Source organism: Octodon degus, unplaced genomic scaffold, assembly GCF_000260255.1.
Source record: "Octodon degus isolate 3935 unplaced genomic scaffold, OctDeg1.0 scaffold00064, whole genome shotgun sequence".
Lineage (NCBI taxonomy): Eukaryota > Metazoa > Chordata > Mammalia > Rodentia > Octodontidae > Octodon > Octodon degus.
The window spans coordinates 8,097,297-8,109,661 of NW_004524640.1; the positions used below are offsets into that span (position 1 = coordinate 8,097,297).

At 53.4% G+C, this 12,365-nt stretch overlaps 1 protein-coding gene across 1 annotated transcript; it reads left to right on the forward strand.

Annotated features, from left to right (window-relative positions):
• Positions 1-3,485: 3,485 nt before the first annotated feature.
• LOC101583668 (apolipoprotein L2-like) lies at positions 3,486-12,077 on the forward strand. Its single transcript, XM_012515445.2, has 4 exons — positions 3,486-3,554; positions 4,548-4,643; positions 7,873-7,999; positions 10,957-12,077. Exons 2-4 carry the CDS (start codon positions 4,604-4,606, stop codon positions 11,816-11,818), a joined length of 1,029 nt encoding a protein of 342 aa, XP_012370899.1. The 5' UTR covers positions 3,486-3,554; positions 4,548-4,603; the 3' UTR covers positions 11,819-12,077.
• The last annotated feature ends 288 nt before the right edge of the window (positions 12,078-12,365 follow it).

Here is a 12,365-nt window from a genome sequence, read left to right on the forward strand (position 1 = left end):
TAATGTACATTTATGTGGCCTGAAGTTTTGGGGGCTGAATGTGCACAGCACAATGCAGGCTCTGGTGCGGCACCTGTGCCTGCATCACGTGACAGGTGGAAGCGTGGCAGGAGTACCAGCGATCAGCTGGTAAGGCAGGGGGACAGCAGCCTGGACAGCATCACAAGGCCCCGTTTGAAAAATAAAAAAGAAATAACACACATTCATATTGACCTCAACACAGAAGAATTAAGGGGATGGTTTAGATTTTGTCCTCATTATACTCAGGGCTAAACTTTCCTGAAATTGATACTTGTTCCGCAAGCTTGATTTTCCCATGTGCAGAAAGACAATTAGGCTTGTCAGGCACATGATGCAGGTGGCCCGCTGTCGGCGGCTGAGACTAGAGGTGGCCCCTCCCACTTTGCACCTTGTCACCAGGGGCCGAAGCATGGAATACATTCCCCTCTGTCATGGTTTAAATATGAAGTGTCCGACGGAGACTCTTGCACTGAAGCCTCACCCCCCAGGCAATGGTGTTCAGAGGTGGCTCCCAGAGCCGTGACAGGGTCCTGGATGCCACTGATGGGTTCAGAGCGGGATGGCCGTTAGGATGGATGTGGTCACTGGGATGCCCTGTGAAGGGTGCATCCTGCTCCCAGCACTTCTCCTCTCCTTGCTGTTTCCAGCTCTCTGCTTCGTGGCTGAGGGGCTAGAAGCTCTGGCCCAGGCCCTTCTGCCGGGGTATGCCTGCCTGGAGGCAGCCATCTATGAGGGAACCCTCGTGACTCTGAGCCAAATCACTTGTTCCCATTTAAGCTGTTTGTCTCTGGTAGTTTCTCAAAGTGGTGAAATTGTAATGAATGCCTCACCCCACCAGCCCGAGCTTGGCAGTCCCAGGAAGCTTGTCTCTGCTAGTCGCCTGATGACTTGAGAGGTTGCGTGTCACATGGCGACTACTCCCTCCATGAGGGAAGGACAGAGGGAGACTTCACAGGAGCCACACAATCAATTTTTAAGTAACAAAGTTATCGGGGGCTGGGAGATGGCTCAGTAGAATAAGTGCTTCCCTGGCAAGCGCAAGGGCCTGAGGTCAATCCCCGGTTCCGCCAATAAAGCAACAACCAAACAAAATAAAGCAACAACAACAAAAAGAAGTTATCATTTAAGGGATGCAAAACTCTAGTTTTGCAACATTAAAAGAGTTTCAGGGGTGTTGGTGGCAATGGTGGCAGTGCAAATGAATGCAAGGAAGCTGCTAAACTGACCACTTTGTAAATGACTAAGAGACCATGTTCTGTGTGAGGTATATTTTACCCATCCCTCCATGGTCCCTAGAGACAGAGGGAACTGAGGGGGTGCCTGTTTTGGAGCATGCAACACAGTGTGAAGCTCATAGGGGTGAAGCCCACCTCTCCAAGGCTGGGGCAGGGCGAGGAGGGTGGGTCCCAGTGTTTTGTGGCTGTGGACCCTATAGCTTCCCTGGTGATGTGGCTCTCTCTGCCTGGTGTCCCCAGTGCAGTGTTGGGCCGCTACCCCATTGGATGAGGATCACCTTCTAGGGGCAGAAATCGCCTATAGACCTAAGGTTTTTTCCAGGTCCCCAGTTGTGGAGCTGCAGACATCCTGGGTGACTTTGCTTTGGATGTCACCAGCTGAGTGGAGGTGGTTTGTAGCAGATGTAAGGATCTGCCATGGAACAGTCTCTGCTCACGGCCAGGAGCTAAGAGGCCTGCCTCCCCTTGTGCTGTGCCTGCCACTCGATTCCCATGCCCCTCCCTGACGCCATGATCAGCACTCAGAGACGGGCTGGTTGTGCAGACTGATGAGGGGGTCCGAAGTGCCAGCGCCCCTGTGCATCGCGAACAGGTCCTGCATCCCGCTGCGGGTTTGTGCGGCTGTTAGGCTGAGGACATGCTAGGAATGGAAGAATCAGGAGAAAGGAGGTTGCTGAAAACTGACAAAATCAAAAACCCCTTAGACAAAGGAGATATCAAACGTACAAGGGTCAGTTAGATTGAGTGTTGCTTCCTCCCCTCTTTCCCAATGAAAGCTACAGACTTCCCCTTCACCTCCGTTTCCTCACTTGCAGAATCAGACTGTGTCCATGTGTACAGATGGCTACTGTGGCTGATTTTATACACAGAGGGAAACTCTACCACTTTAAGGAACGAAATAGCAGTGCAAACAAAAACTGTGTCATCTATCGTGCAGTCACTCACTGACCATCCTTCAGGAGCGGGTGTGAGCCTCAGGCCTCATCAGTGCTTGTCCACTGCAGTGCAGGCCCAGCATGGCCTGTGGCGTCCAGCGCCTCCCAGCTGTCCTAGCGCCTTCTCTCTGGGGTGAAGCAGAAACTCCCCGGGACTCAGCTGTGTGAGTCACTGGCCTGGGTGGGGAGAGTCCCCTCTCCAAAAGGTGCAGTCCTGCTCTTCTGTTCCAGTCCTGCACTGCCCACTGAACTAGCTGGTCTTGCACCCCACCTATTTCTATTTATCTCTGAAGGCAGAATGCCTGAGGGCCAGCGGTTCTTCCTTAGCTGAAGCTGGTGGCACCTGACGTGGCTGCGAGTGTGATCCCCAGGCCCCTCTTCCTTCATTCTAGTCCTGCTGGCATGCTAAGTGCCCCCTCCCTGAGATGACCATTGACAGGGCCATGGAGATGGCTCAAAAGACCAAATAATAAAGTGAAAAGAGGCAGCAGCCAAGCTCTGGGCCAACCTCAACCCAGCCCCAGAAAAGAAGGCAATGACTTCCCTTCCCTGTCCTCAATTTCCATGCCTCTCTCTTCTGACTTCCTCACCCCTGCCAGGGTGAGGAGATGGCTATGGGTCTGTCTCCTGCTGCTCAGCCAAGAATAAAAGTCTCCTTCCTTGTTCAGTAGGTATTTGGTCTTTGTATTGGTTCTGAGAGGGAGAAAGGAACAGGGTCTGGGGCCCAGCATGGCACAGGCTAAGAGCAGAGCAGGGGCAGCAGATGCTGGGCAGAGACTCTGGAGGGATCACAGAGGATGCCACACAGGACAGCTCCAGGGTGAGGAGGTGCTCTGGGGAGGAACCCACAGAGGTGAAAGTCTAGGAGCCACATGGGGCCTGGGCACAGCATTCACTCAGTGTTTGCAAGGCCCTGTTCCATCGCCAGTGCTGCCTTTCATCCGCCCCCTCCCCATCCTGTTCATGGGCACCATTGCCACATCATGCAAAAGGATGCAAGGTGTGAGGGGCTGTGCAGATGCTAAAAGGGGACAGAGGTGGATGTGCTGGGAGCAGGTATGTACCACAGCCCCTAGGGCTGCTGGGCATGGTGGCTGGAGTGTCCCACGTGCATCTATGGCTCATATTTCTTCCTGAAGCCATGGTAGGCTGGCTTGAAGCACCAGGCATGTGAGGCCTGGGCGGGCTCCTCTTGCTGGGTCAGCAGGAGGGTGGTGCGAGGGTGGTGCTTACAAGGAAGTAGGCAGTTTTGAACTGCTGAGAAATTCATAGTTTCAGTTTCCCCATTGGGAGCCTGGGTCTCTGCACAGAGGACACTTGTGTGCAGCTGGCAACAGGGACCAAGCAGTTCAGCCTGGCTGGGGTGAGTCCAAATTCTTTGGCAAGTTGGGAAGGCAGAGAAGCACCAGTGTCCCCAGGTCATAGATGAGCTCAGAGCGCCAGGGGATGGGCCTCTGATCCCCAGTGCAGCAGCAGGAGAGGCTGCACTTGTGCCTGGGTTGTGTCTGACTGCTCCCCTCCCCAGGACCTTCAGCAGGAGAGAAGGCCACACAGATGGGTCACGGTGCTGCCCTGGGCTCAGCTCAGGTGGAACGAGGCATGGCCAGGTGACCCTGGGAAAGGACAGATGTGGTACAGGGAAGGGGAAGTTGACTAAGTCGGGGACATGGGCACAGGGTACCAGATACGGATTTGGAATGAGACGCATCACTGACAGTAAACACATGTGCATGGTATGTATTGTGTGTATGTGTAAGGGAGCAGAGTATAGTCATCAAAACATGGGATTTGCACCTTAGAGCGCTGAGTTCAAGTCCTGGCTCCTACCCCTCCGTGAAAATTTGGGCACTTTACCTGCCCTTCCTGGTGGTTCCCGCAGCTTTAGCAGCAGCCATAGGTGTTATCCCCCCAGGAGTGGGTGAGCACTGAGTGAGGGCCAGGGAGGAGGCTGCACGGTGCAGACCCTCAGCACCACCCAACGTCATTAGTGAGCACGGGCCACAGCCCAGCGGCTCAGCAGGCCGTGGCTTCCCACCTGGGCTCGCTGCGTGGTTCTCTGGTGTCTGCACTGCTGTCTCCTCAGCCCATAGCCCTCCCTCTGTTCCCTCACAGGACCTGAGGCTGCGGCTTGGCAGGGGTGAGGCTAAAGGTAGCTGGAGTAGGGAGACTGCCTTCTTATAAGAGCAGCTGTGGCCCGGGGGACAGGGCACACCCTGGGCAGAGTCTGTTTGCACTTTCCTGCCCTCATGGAGGAAAGCCTGGGAGACCTGGCCCCACCTCGCCCTTTCCACCTTCACCTCCCCCCGCCCCCTCATCTCTCCTTCCATGTCATGATCTGCTTCCTCCTCTGCTCCAGGCTGGACACACCAGAGAGCTGTAAGGAAAACGCTCAGGGACAACGCTGCTGATATCATGGGGGATGCTGGTAACAAGGGCTGCACCCACCATCCAGGTACTGGGCTTCCTCTTCTCTGGGGGTTCCTCTCTTCACCTCCCACTGAGGTGCAGCTCAGGGCAGTGCTTTTATGCAGAATAGTAGAAGGTAGAAAAGGGGACCTACGACGGAACCAGGTGCTCACCTCCTCCCCAACCGGGCTCCTACTCAGGGTCCCGGGTGGGCCTGGAACTGATTTGAGGAGGCCCCGTCTGCCTTTCCCAGGCACCTGCCCTTGGGCACTGCCCCCTAGAAGATCGGAGATCATAGCTCCCTCCAGCTCCTGTCCTGTGGGGCCCAAAGGCTTCTCTAGTGGCTCAGAAGAAGCGTGGCCCAGAGTGCCACCGAGCTGGAGCCCAGCGTGCGGTTGCTTCTCAGGTCTGTGGGACCTGCAGCCCCTGCCCTCCCCCATCACAGGAGAACAGTGTCTCTCAGGGTATGATGGGATTGGCTAGACATGTCTGAGCTCCCTGTGTGCATCTCTCTTGGGGACCCTGTTCCTTCATGTGGACCCCCACATGCCCTCTTCACCCCTGGAGCTGTGTCCAGCACCTGCCCTGCCCTGCCCTGCCAGTGACAGGCAGCTGCTCACAGGCGTGACCGCTTCATTCCCATGGCCTCTAAGGTGAAAGGAAACAAGCTCCTCTCCAGTTCACGCCTCCTTCCCCAGTCCTCTTCCTTCCCCTCCACCCAGCACCTCAGAACCACATCCATGCCTCACTGCTTCGCCAGCCTGGAGAGCAAGCTGTGCCTGGGGCGGTGGGGAAGCTCAGGAGATGGAGACTGGACCTGGGGCAGGCCTGCGGCTGGTGGGCTCCCTAAAGAGCCTTTCTTTGCTTAACATCTGGCCAGCTGGGCCCAGGGTGCCCTGGAACTTGTGTTTCCCGAGACAGAAGAACTTGTTTCCAGAGTGCCTGGCCTGCTCCCAGATTCTTAACAAATCAGGTCTGCTTCTCCTTTAAGTCCTAACTGATAAAAGTGACAGTGAAAAGCATGGATGGGATTTAGGAGGGTGCAGCTCTTGAGGAAGACAAGAGGACTTGTGTCCTCCACCTGTCCTTAGAGGCACTGACATGAGCCCGGGATTCTATAGACCAGGGGACAGCACTGTGCACGGGCACATTTTCTGTGGCAGTGGGACTGGTGTCCCTGTCTCAGCACTGGTCAAGTGGGGATTCCCAAAGTGTGGGGAAGAGTCCACCCCACAGTAGCTTCCTGCCAGACACCCGCAGGTCCCAGGGAGGGGCCAGGGCCTGCACAGAGGCAGCCTCTCAGTCCTGGGCACAAGAGCACAAGGCTCAGAGCTGAGGTCCAGCCCACCCATTCCGCCCACCTGAAGGATCCCCTCCACTACCAAGCCTGGAGTGAAAGAGATCCCATCTTCCTCATAGTTTGACCCACTAGTGCATAGTTTCAAATACTGACATAGTTTTAAAATCTCACTGGTAAATTCTAAAGTGGGTATCACAACTGAGAAAAATTTAAAAACAAGTTTCAAAGGGATATAAACAGCTGGCCAGTTACACCTGCACTTAAATGATTAGCTTTGCTCGTCCTGGCTTTGGGCGGCCCCTTTCCTGGCTGTCTCAATGTGCTTATGAAACGAGAATAGTGTCTCTCTCGCGAGGACGCAGGGGAAGCACATTGCGTGCTAGGTCTCTGGAGCACTCACGCATATACACTGGTCCCCGGGCCCCTGCCTGTAATTCCGTCACCTCCAACCCTGCACACACACATTCTGGGTGGCTCAGGGGGTTGAACTCTGCCCCCTGCTGACCTGAGACCACAGACAGCCCTTCGCTATTCACCTCACTCAGGACAACACCCACTTCTTTCTGGGTCGACCCATGACTGCATCTGACCATCGCGAGCAGCAAGTCACACGCCGCACGTGCTCTGCGCTTTCTTTCTAAAAGAGTGGAAATTCTCTAACTGTGTCTATCGAAGTACACAATGGAAAAAAAATTTGAATGTCCTCAACACAAAGAAATGGCCAAGGTCTGAGGTGATAGCGCAGAAACAGCCTTGATCCCGCTGTCCCTGATGAATATGTAACAATTGCTAGGGGCTTATCACAATAAACGTTTGAAAAATCGTTCTAAAAGACGAGGAGTTCTGGAGTCCTAAGCATATCTGGATCCCATGGAGTGGGAGGCTCTCCTCTCTCTTTGCCTCCCTCTGAATGCATCCACACTTCTCTCTGTACACTGGACAGCACATTACGTACAGCGGGAAGGCTGTTCCCAAACTCCATTCTCTCCACCATTTTGGTTGCAGACCGAGCTGCCCAAGGACCAAGTCAAATTTCCTCGGAAGGCCAATGTGGAACCTAATAGTTGAATTCGACTCAGTTCTGATCTCACTCAGTTTGCCACCAGAAGAGAGGAGAGAATCAGGTTCATGAACGAAGGTGCCACTGTGTATGTAGTATCACAGAAATCGTTCGCAGAAGCGGCCCCCACCCTTACTATGCTCCACATGCTCTAATGTCCATCTTTCTGTTTCCTCTCAAAAGTGCTGCTCTCAATCAATTTCCAAATGCACTGAGGGGTTGAAGCTCACATTGGGAACATGAGGGTCCACAACGTGTGACACATAGTGGGCACAGGGTAGGTGACCTCCTGCTTGGAAGTTTCCCACTCCCCAGGATGAGGTTCACTTTCTGAGCTCAGTGCTGAAGGCACTTCCGGTGTGTTAGTCCCCTCCTGCCACCATCACAGGGCTCCACAGGCCGGTAGATTAAACAGCACCTTCCCTACTGGTCTGGAAACCAAAATCCATGATGAAGGCGGGGCAGGGCTGGTTTCCAGTCAGCCTTCTCTTCCTGGTCTTCGGAGGGAGTCTTTTCACTGTGTGCACCCTTGGCCTTTCTCTGAGCCTGTGCAGAGGGAGAGAAAAAGAGTCAGGGTGAGAGTTATGAGCCAGCAGGAGAGTGAGAGAGAGTGAGATGGAAAGTTGGACTTGTTCTTAGGAGGACACCAGCCCTGCCGGTGAGGGCCCCACCTTCATGATCTCACTTGCTCTCAGTTCCCACACCTCCCTAGAGACCCTAGCTCCTAATTCAGCTCCTGGGGTTGATGGTGGAACATGTCAGTTTAGGGTACTCATTTGGGTCCATAACACTGGCTTCTCCATCCAAAGTGACTGATGGGACAGCAGCTCCTAGGAGGAACATTAACCCCTGCACTCAGAGCCATTTACTCCCCACTGCACTGTCACTGACCTTTCTCCCGTTTTCCTCCACCAGACAGTGACAGCTTCATGGAGGTTGTCGTTGGGCACATCCTGGACATGCTGAGCAGTGAGGATCTGCCCCAACTGCTGACTGAAGATGTTGCCTGGGAGATACTGGTGGAGATGACTGATTTGACCAGGTCACCTGAGTGGGGTGTCCAGCAAGGCTATCCAGATGCCCGCTGGACCGGGGCTCTCAGGGGCAGACAGGGCTCCTCTCGGTTGCTTCTGTGGTTGAGGTTCAGGGTACCCCCTCTCCACAGTCCCTGGGAGACATGATCTCCTTTCACTCCCTGGCAGGGAATGGCCACAGGCTGAAGGGAAACAGCACCCACTCGGGCAGCATCCCTCTGCCAGCTGCGAGTTATGCTGCCTTTGCTGGTCCTTCACCACGCTCTGCCTTAGTTTTTTCATTTATCGAGTTTCCTTGTAGGAAAAGTAAGATAATGCATGAGTGTGTGTAGCCTGTGGCTGGCACACAGCAGGGTTGGAGCACAGGTCACTGTGAGCAGGAGGAGGGAAGAGAGCAGGCCAAGGCCCCTGCTTGCAGAAGGGAGCCAGAAAGGACTTGTGCGAGAAATTTATATATGTAGACATCATCAGTTTCTGGGGGCTCTGGCTCAGGCCATTTATCTTTGCGTCTGAGCAACTGCACCAATGCAGTAGGACACTTGTTTTTATGATATTTGAGAAAGTTGCTTGCTGTGTTTTGCGTAGTCCAGGCTGCCCTTGATCTCCTCTGTGCCCAGGCTGGCATCACACTGCCCAGATCCTGCTTCAGCCTCCCGAGTGCTGGGAGAACTGCTGTGTACCAGCGTGCTGGGTCCAGATGCCCAGAAGCCTCAGTGCAGGAGAGAGAGCTGGGTGGACTCTGGCTGTTGGCCACCTGCAGGGCTGCAGGCTCATTCGTGGGAGACGTGGGCTGCCATGTGTTCAGTGGGAGGAGCTGTTCAATGTGCAGGACTGTGGAGAGCTGGGAGTCAGGGGAGTGCAGCTTCCCATTGGCCCTCAGGACAGAGCCAGAGCCAGGGCTGCAGATGGAACAGACACGGTTAGGGACAGCAAATGTGGGGTTGCAGGGCTGGATGGAGTCAGAGAAGGTAGGTGCTGACGGCTCCATGCAAGGGAAGGTGCTGGACACAGAGGACGCGGTTGGAAAGGGCTTGCTCCTTGTCCTTGTTGGGACCTCAATGGGTAGCCCAGAGGGCTGTGGTGGTGGGCGCTTGTCCTCTTTACACAATGCTTTTCACTAAGAAGCTCTCCACTCTCTTTTGGGACCCTCCTCCATCCACACAGAGTAGCCCTGACCATTGGAAGGCAGTGGCTTAGTGACTGAGCTGCAGAAAGAGTGGTGAGCAGCCTTCTTTGTATAGTTTGTGAGTTCAGGACACTGAGAGTCCCCAGCACTGAGGGGACTTTCTCTGTTGTGGTGAGCACTTCCAGGGATCTCTGGCTCTAGGTTCAGTGACAGATCTCAAGCTGTCCCCATCTCTGTACCTGGCCTTTGCACCAAATCATGACAACTGTCACTGGCTAAGGTATCCTTTTGTTCATGACACCAACAGCAAGAGCCTGGTCTTAGAGTCTTGTGTGTCTGTGAGCTATAGGGTCGAGAGAGGATAGAGCCAGGGTAAACAGCCAGGTCTCCTCCTTCTCAATCAGCTCTGGCAGTAGCTGGAGCCATCAACCTTTCACTCAAAGTGCGAAGGGTACCAGACTTTGGAATGGAGTTGGTGGGAGTCCAGCTGAACTTTTGGACCTCTTTCTCTAAGAGGGTTTAGTTTTTATAACATGTTATTACTCAGAGTTATTAAAATTGTGAAGTCCAAAGACACAGTCTCCAAGACCTATTTCTGACAACAACTAAGAATCTGAGAACTCCCCAATACCTTATGCAGGTGTGACAATTATTTAGAGAGACCCTGAGAATCACTGAAGGTGTTGATTCCACACTTCCATTGCATCACAGGAACAGGTCCAGGGTAAAATCCATCATGACAGAGATACAGAGGCCAGAATCAGGCTGGGCTGCTGATCTGCAAGGCTCAGCCTGTGAAGGAAACATTGTCCTGATGCACAGCAGAGCAGGTGCTGATGCATGGAAAGCCAAGGTCAAGGGCTCCTTGAGCAGAGGTTCGAAAGGCCCTAAGTACACCTTGGTCCTGCTGTGTTCTCTAGACTTCAGGGCTGACCTGGAGCTGCCATCTGCTCCCGGGGGAGGTCGATGCTTTTAGCCTGCAGTTTCTTTGGAAGTCAGAAATGACCCCACAGCCCCTGTCATCCATCACATTGTGAGGATGAGCTCGCATTACAGGAAATTCCTGGGAGGAGTGTTTACCTGACAGACGTTTTCTGATTTTGACATATTTGCTGATACATTGAGAGATAGTTTGGTATAGTGACTGAGAACAAATCAGGAAATATTTATGTTTCTCTATAGTTGGATGCACAACATGGATGTAATTTTATATGTTTGTTGAGCATGGTTCTGCTTTGAGTGTGACCCATCCCATGGGTCAGATATGGAACTTTCTGCTTGTGGCATCATGTCAGTGCTCAAAAGCTTCCGATTTTTTTTTCTTTAGATTTATGTATTTGGAGTAGAATTGTTTAGCTAATGCTGTCCCCAGGCAAACACAGACACTCTTAGCAGTCAGGACACTCCAGGGGCCTACAGGTCACTCCCTAGTAGCGGAGGGCAAAGTGCAGATTGCCCCGTATTAAGGCGAGCTCCTCCCTGTGCGCTGAGCGTCCCTGGCCTCCGGCTCTCCCGCAGCGCTCCTCTGCTCTGCGCGCATCTGCACAGTTCCTGCTCCACAAACGCTGTGCTCCTCCGGGCACTAACCTCGAATGAGGTGACGCTTCATCAAATACCCACCATTAAGGAGCAATGAAAAGGATGCCCTGCCACAGAGCCCTCTATAAAATAACGGTATACAAAACGTGTTTCCATCTGAAAGAAAATTCTGTGCATCTGGGTAGTGCTTGCCCATCTGATCATAAGGAGCCTCTGTCCTGTAGGCAGCACACATCTTATGGAGCCTGCTGTCCAACCAGACAAGCTGCCTTTCTTAACCCATGATCTTTCCTATTCCAGGGAGGAGGCTGACGTTGTGCGTGAGGCTCTGATTGTGCTGACTGAGTTTGAAGGGGACACTGATAAAGACCTTCAGGCAAGGGACAGTTTCTTGAATGCCTTTCCTCAAGTGAAAAAGGAGCTGGAGGAGGGCATAGCCAAGCTCTACGCCCTTGCCGAGAAGGTTGACAAGGTGCACAAGAACTGCACCATCACTAAGGTGGTGGCCCGCTCCAGCAGTGCCGTCTCTGGCATCCTCACCGTGCTTAGTCTGGCTCTGGCACCTGTGATACCTGGTGGCAGTCTGATGCTGTCAGCCACTGGGAATGGGCTGGGAGCAGCGGCTGCTGTGACTGGTGCTTCTGCCAGCATTGTAGACCTCTTGTGCAAGTTGTCTGCGAAAGCTGCAGCCAAGCGTGTACTTTTGGGCAGAGCAAACCCAGCAGAGGAAGTTGTGCAGGGTGTGAAGATGGCCACACCCCAAGTTGTTTCTGCAACTAAGATGTGCATGCAAGCCTTCCAAGGCATTGAGAAGAGCATCTGCACAATGCAGGTGGACATACCCAACACTAGATTATTAGCCAATACAAAGCCCCTCATGAATGCTGGGGAATTGTCACTCCCAAGCAGTGAGCAGGGTCCGAAAGCCTTTGAAGGCACCACTCTAGTGATGTCTGGAAGCACCCGGATCATGGGGATAGCTACAGCAGGTGTCTTTCTTCTGATGGATGTGTACAAACTTGTGCAATATTCAGAGCATTTGCAAATGGGATCCAAGACTGAGTCAACTGCAGAGCTGCGGCAGCAGGCTCAGGTTCTGGAGAGGAAGTTGGAGGAGCTCATCCAGATCCACGAGAGTCTGCAGCAGGACCTCACTAAGTGACACTGTCCCCAAGTGAAGCAGAGCTCAGAGCACAGTGCATTGAATACACTTGAAAAAAGGCAGGAAGTGCTATAGATGGAAAAGAGGGTGAGGTCAGGTCTATGCAACTGGGTGTTAAGGGATTTTGCATTTCTGTGACTGAGCACACCGAGTGAGGGGCTAATGCAGAAGTGGGTTAAAGAGAAGGCAGTGCCCTGGGGTGCGACATAATGGAGAAGCAGTGCCTCAAGTTCATGGGAAATAGGAGGAAAGAATTTCTTTTGTCACAAGAATCCACTGGGAGCCTGAATAGCAGCTGCTGCAGTGGAAAGTTCAGAAAAACAGGAGAGCAGAAGTCGGGGGCAGTACAGTGTGTGTCTCCTTCCAGTTAGAACTCAGCTTCCTGCAGGATTGAACTCAGCTCCTTGCTGACTCGAACTTGGTTCTGCCTCACCCTGATGCCTGGAGCTGCCAGATGGAACCAACAGTTACTTTGTCTCCCAGGGTCTGTGGGTCCCTCTCCAAGATGGTCCCTGGCTAATCCCACATTCCTGGGGCCATCTGAACC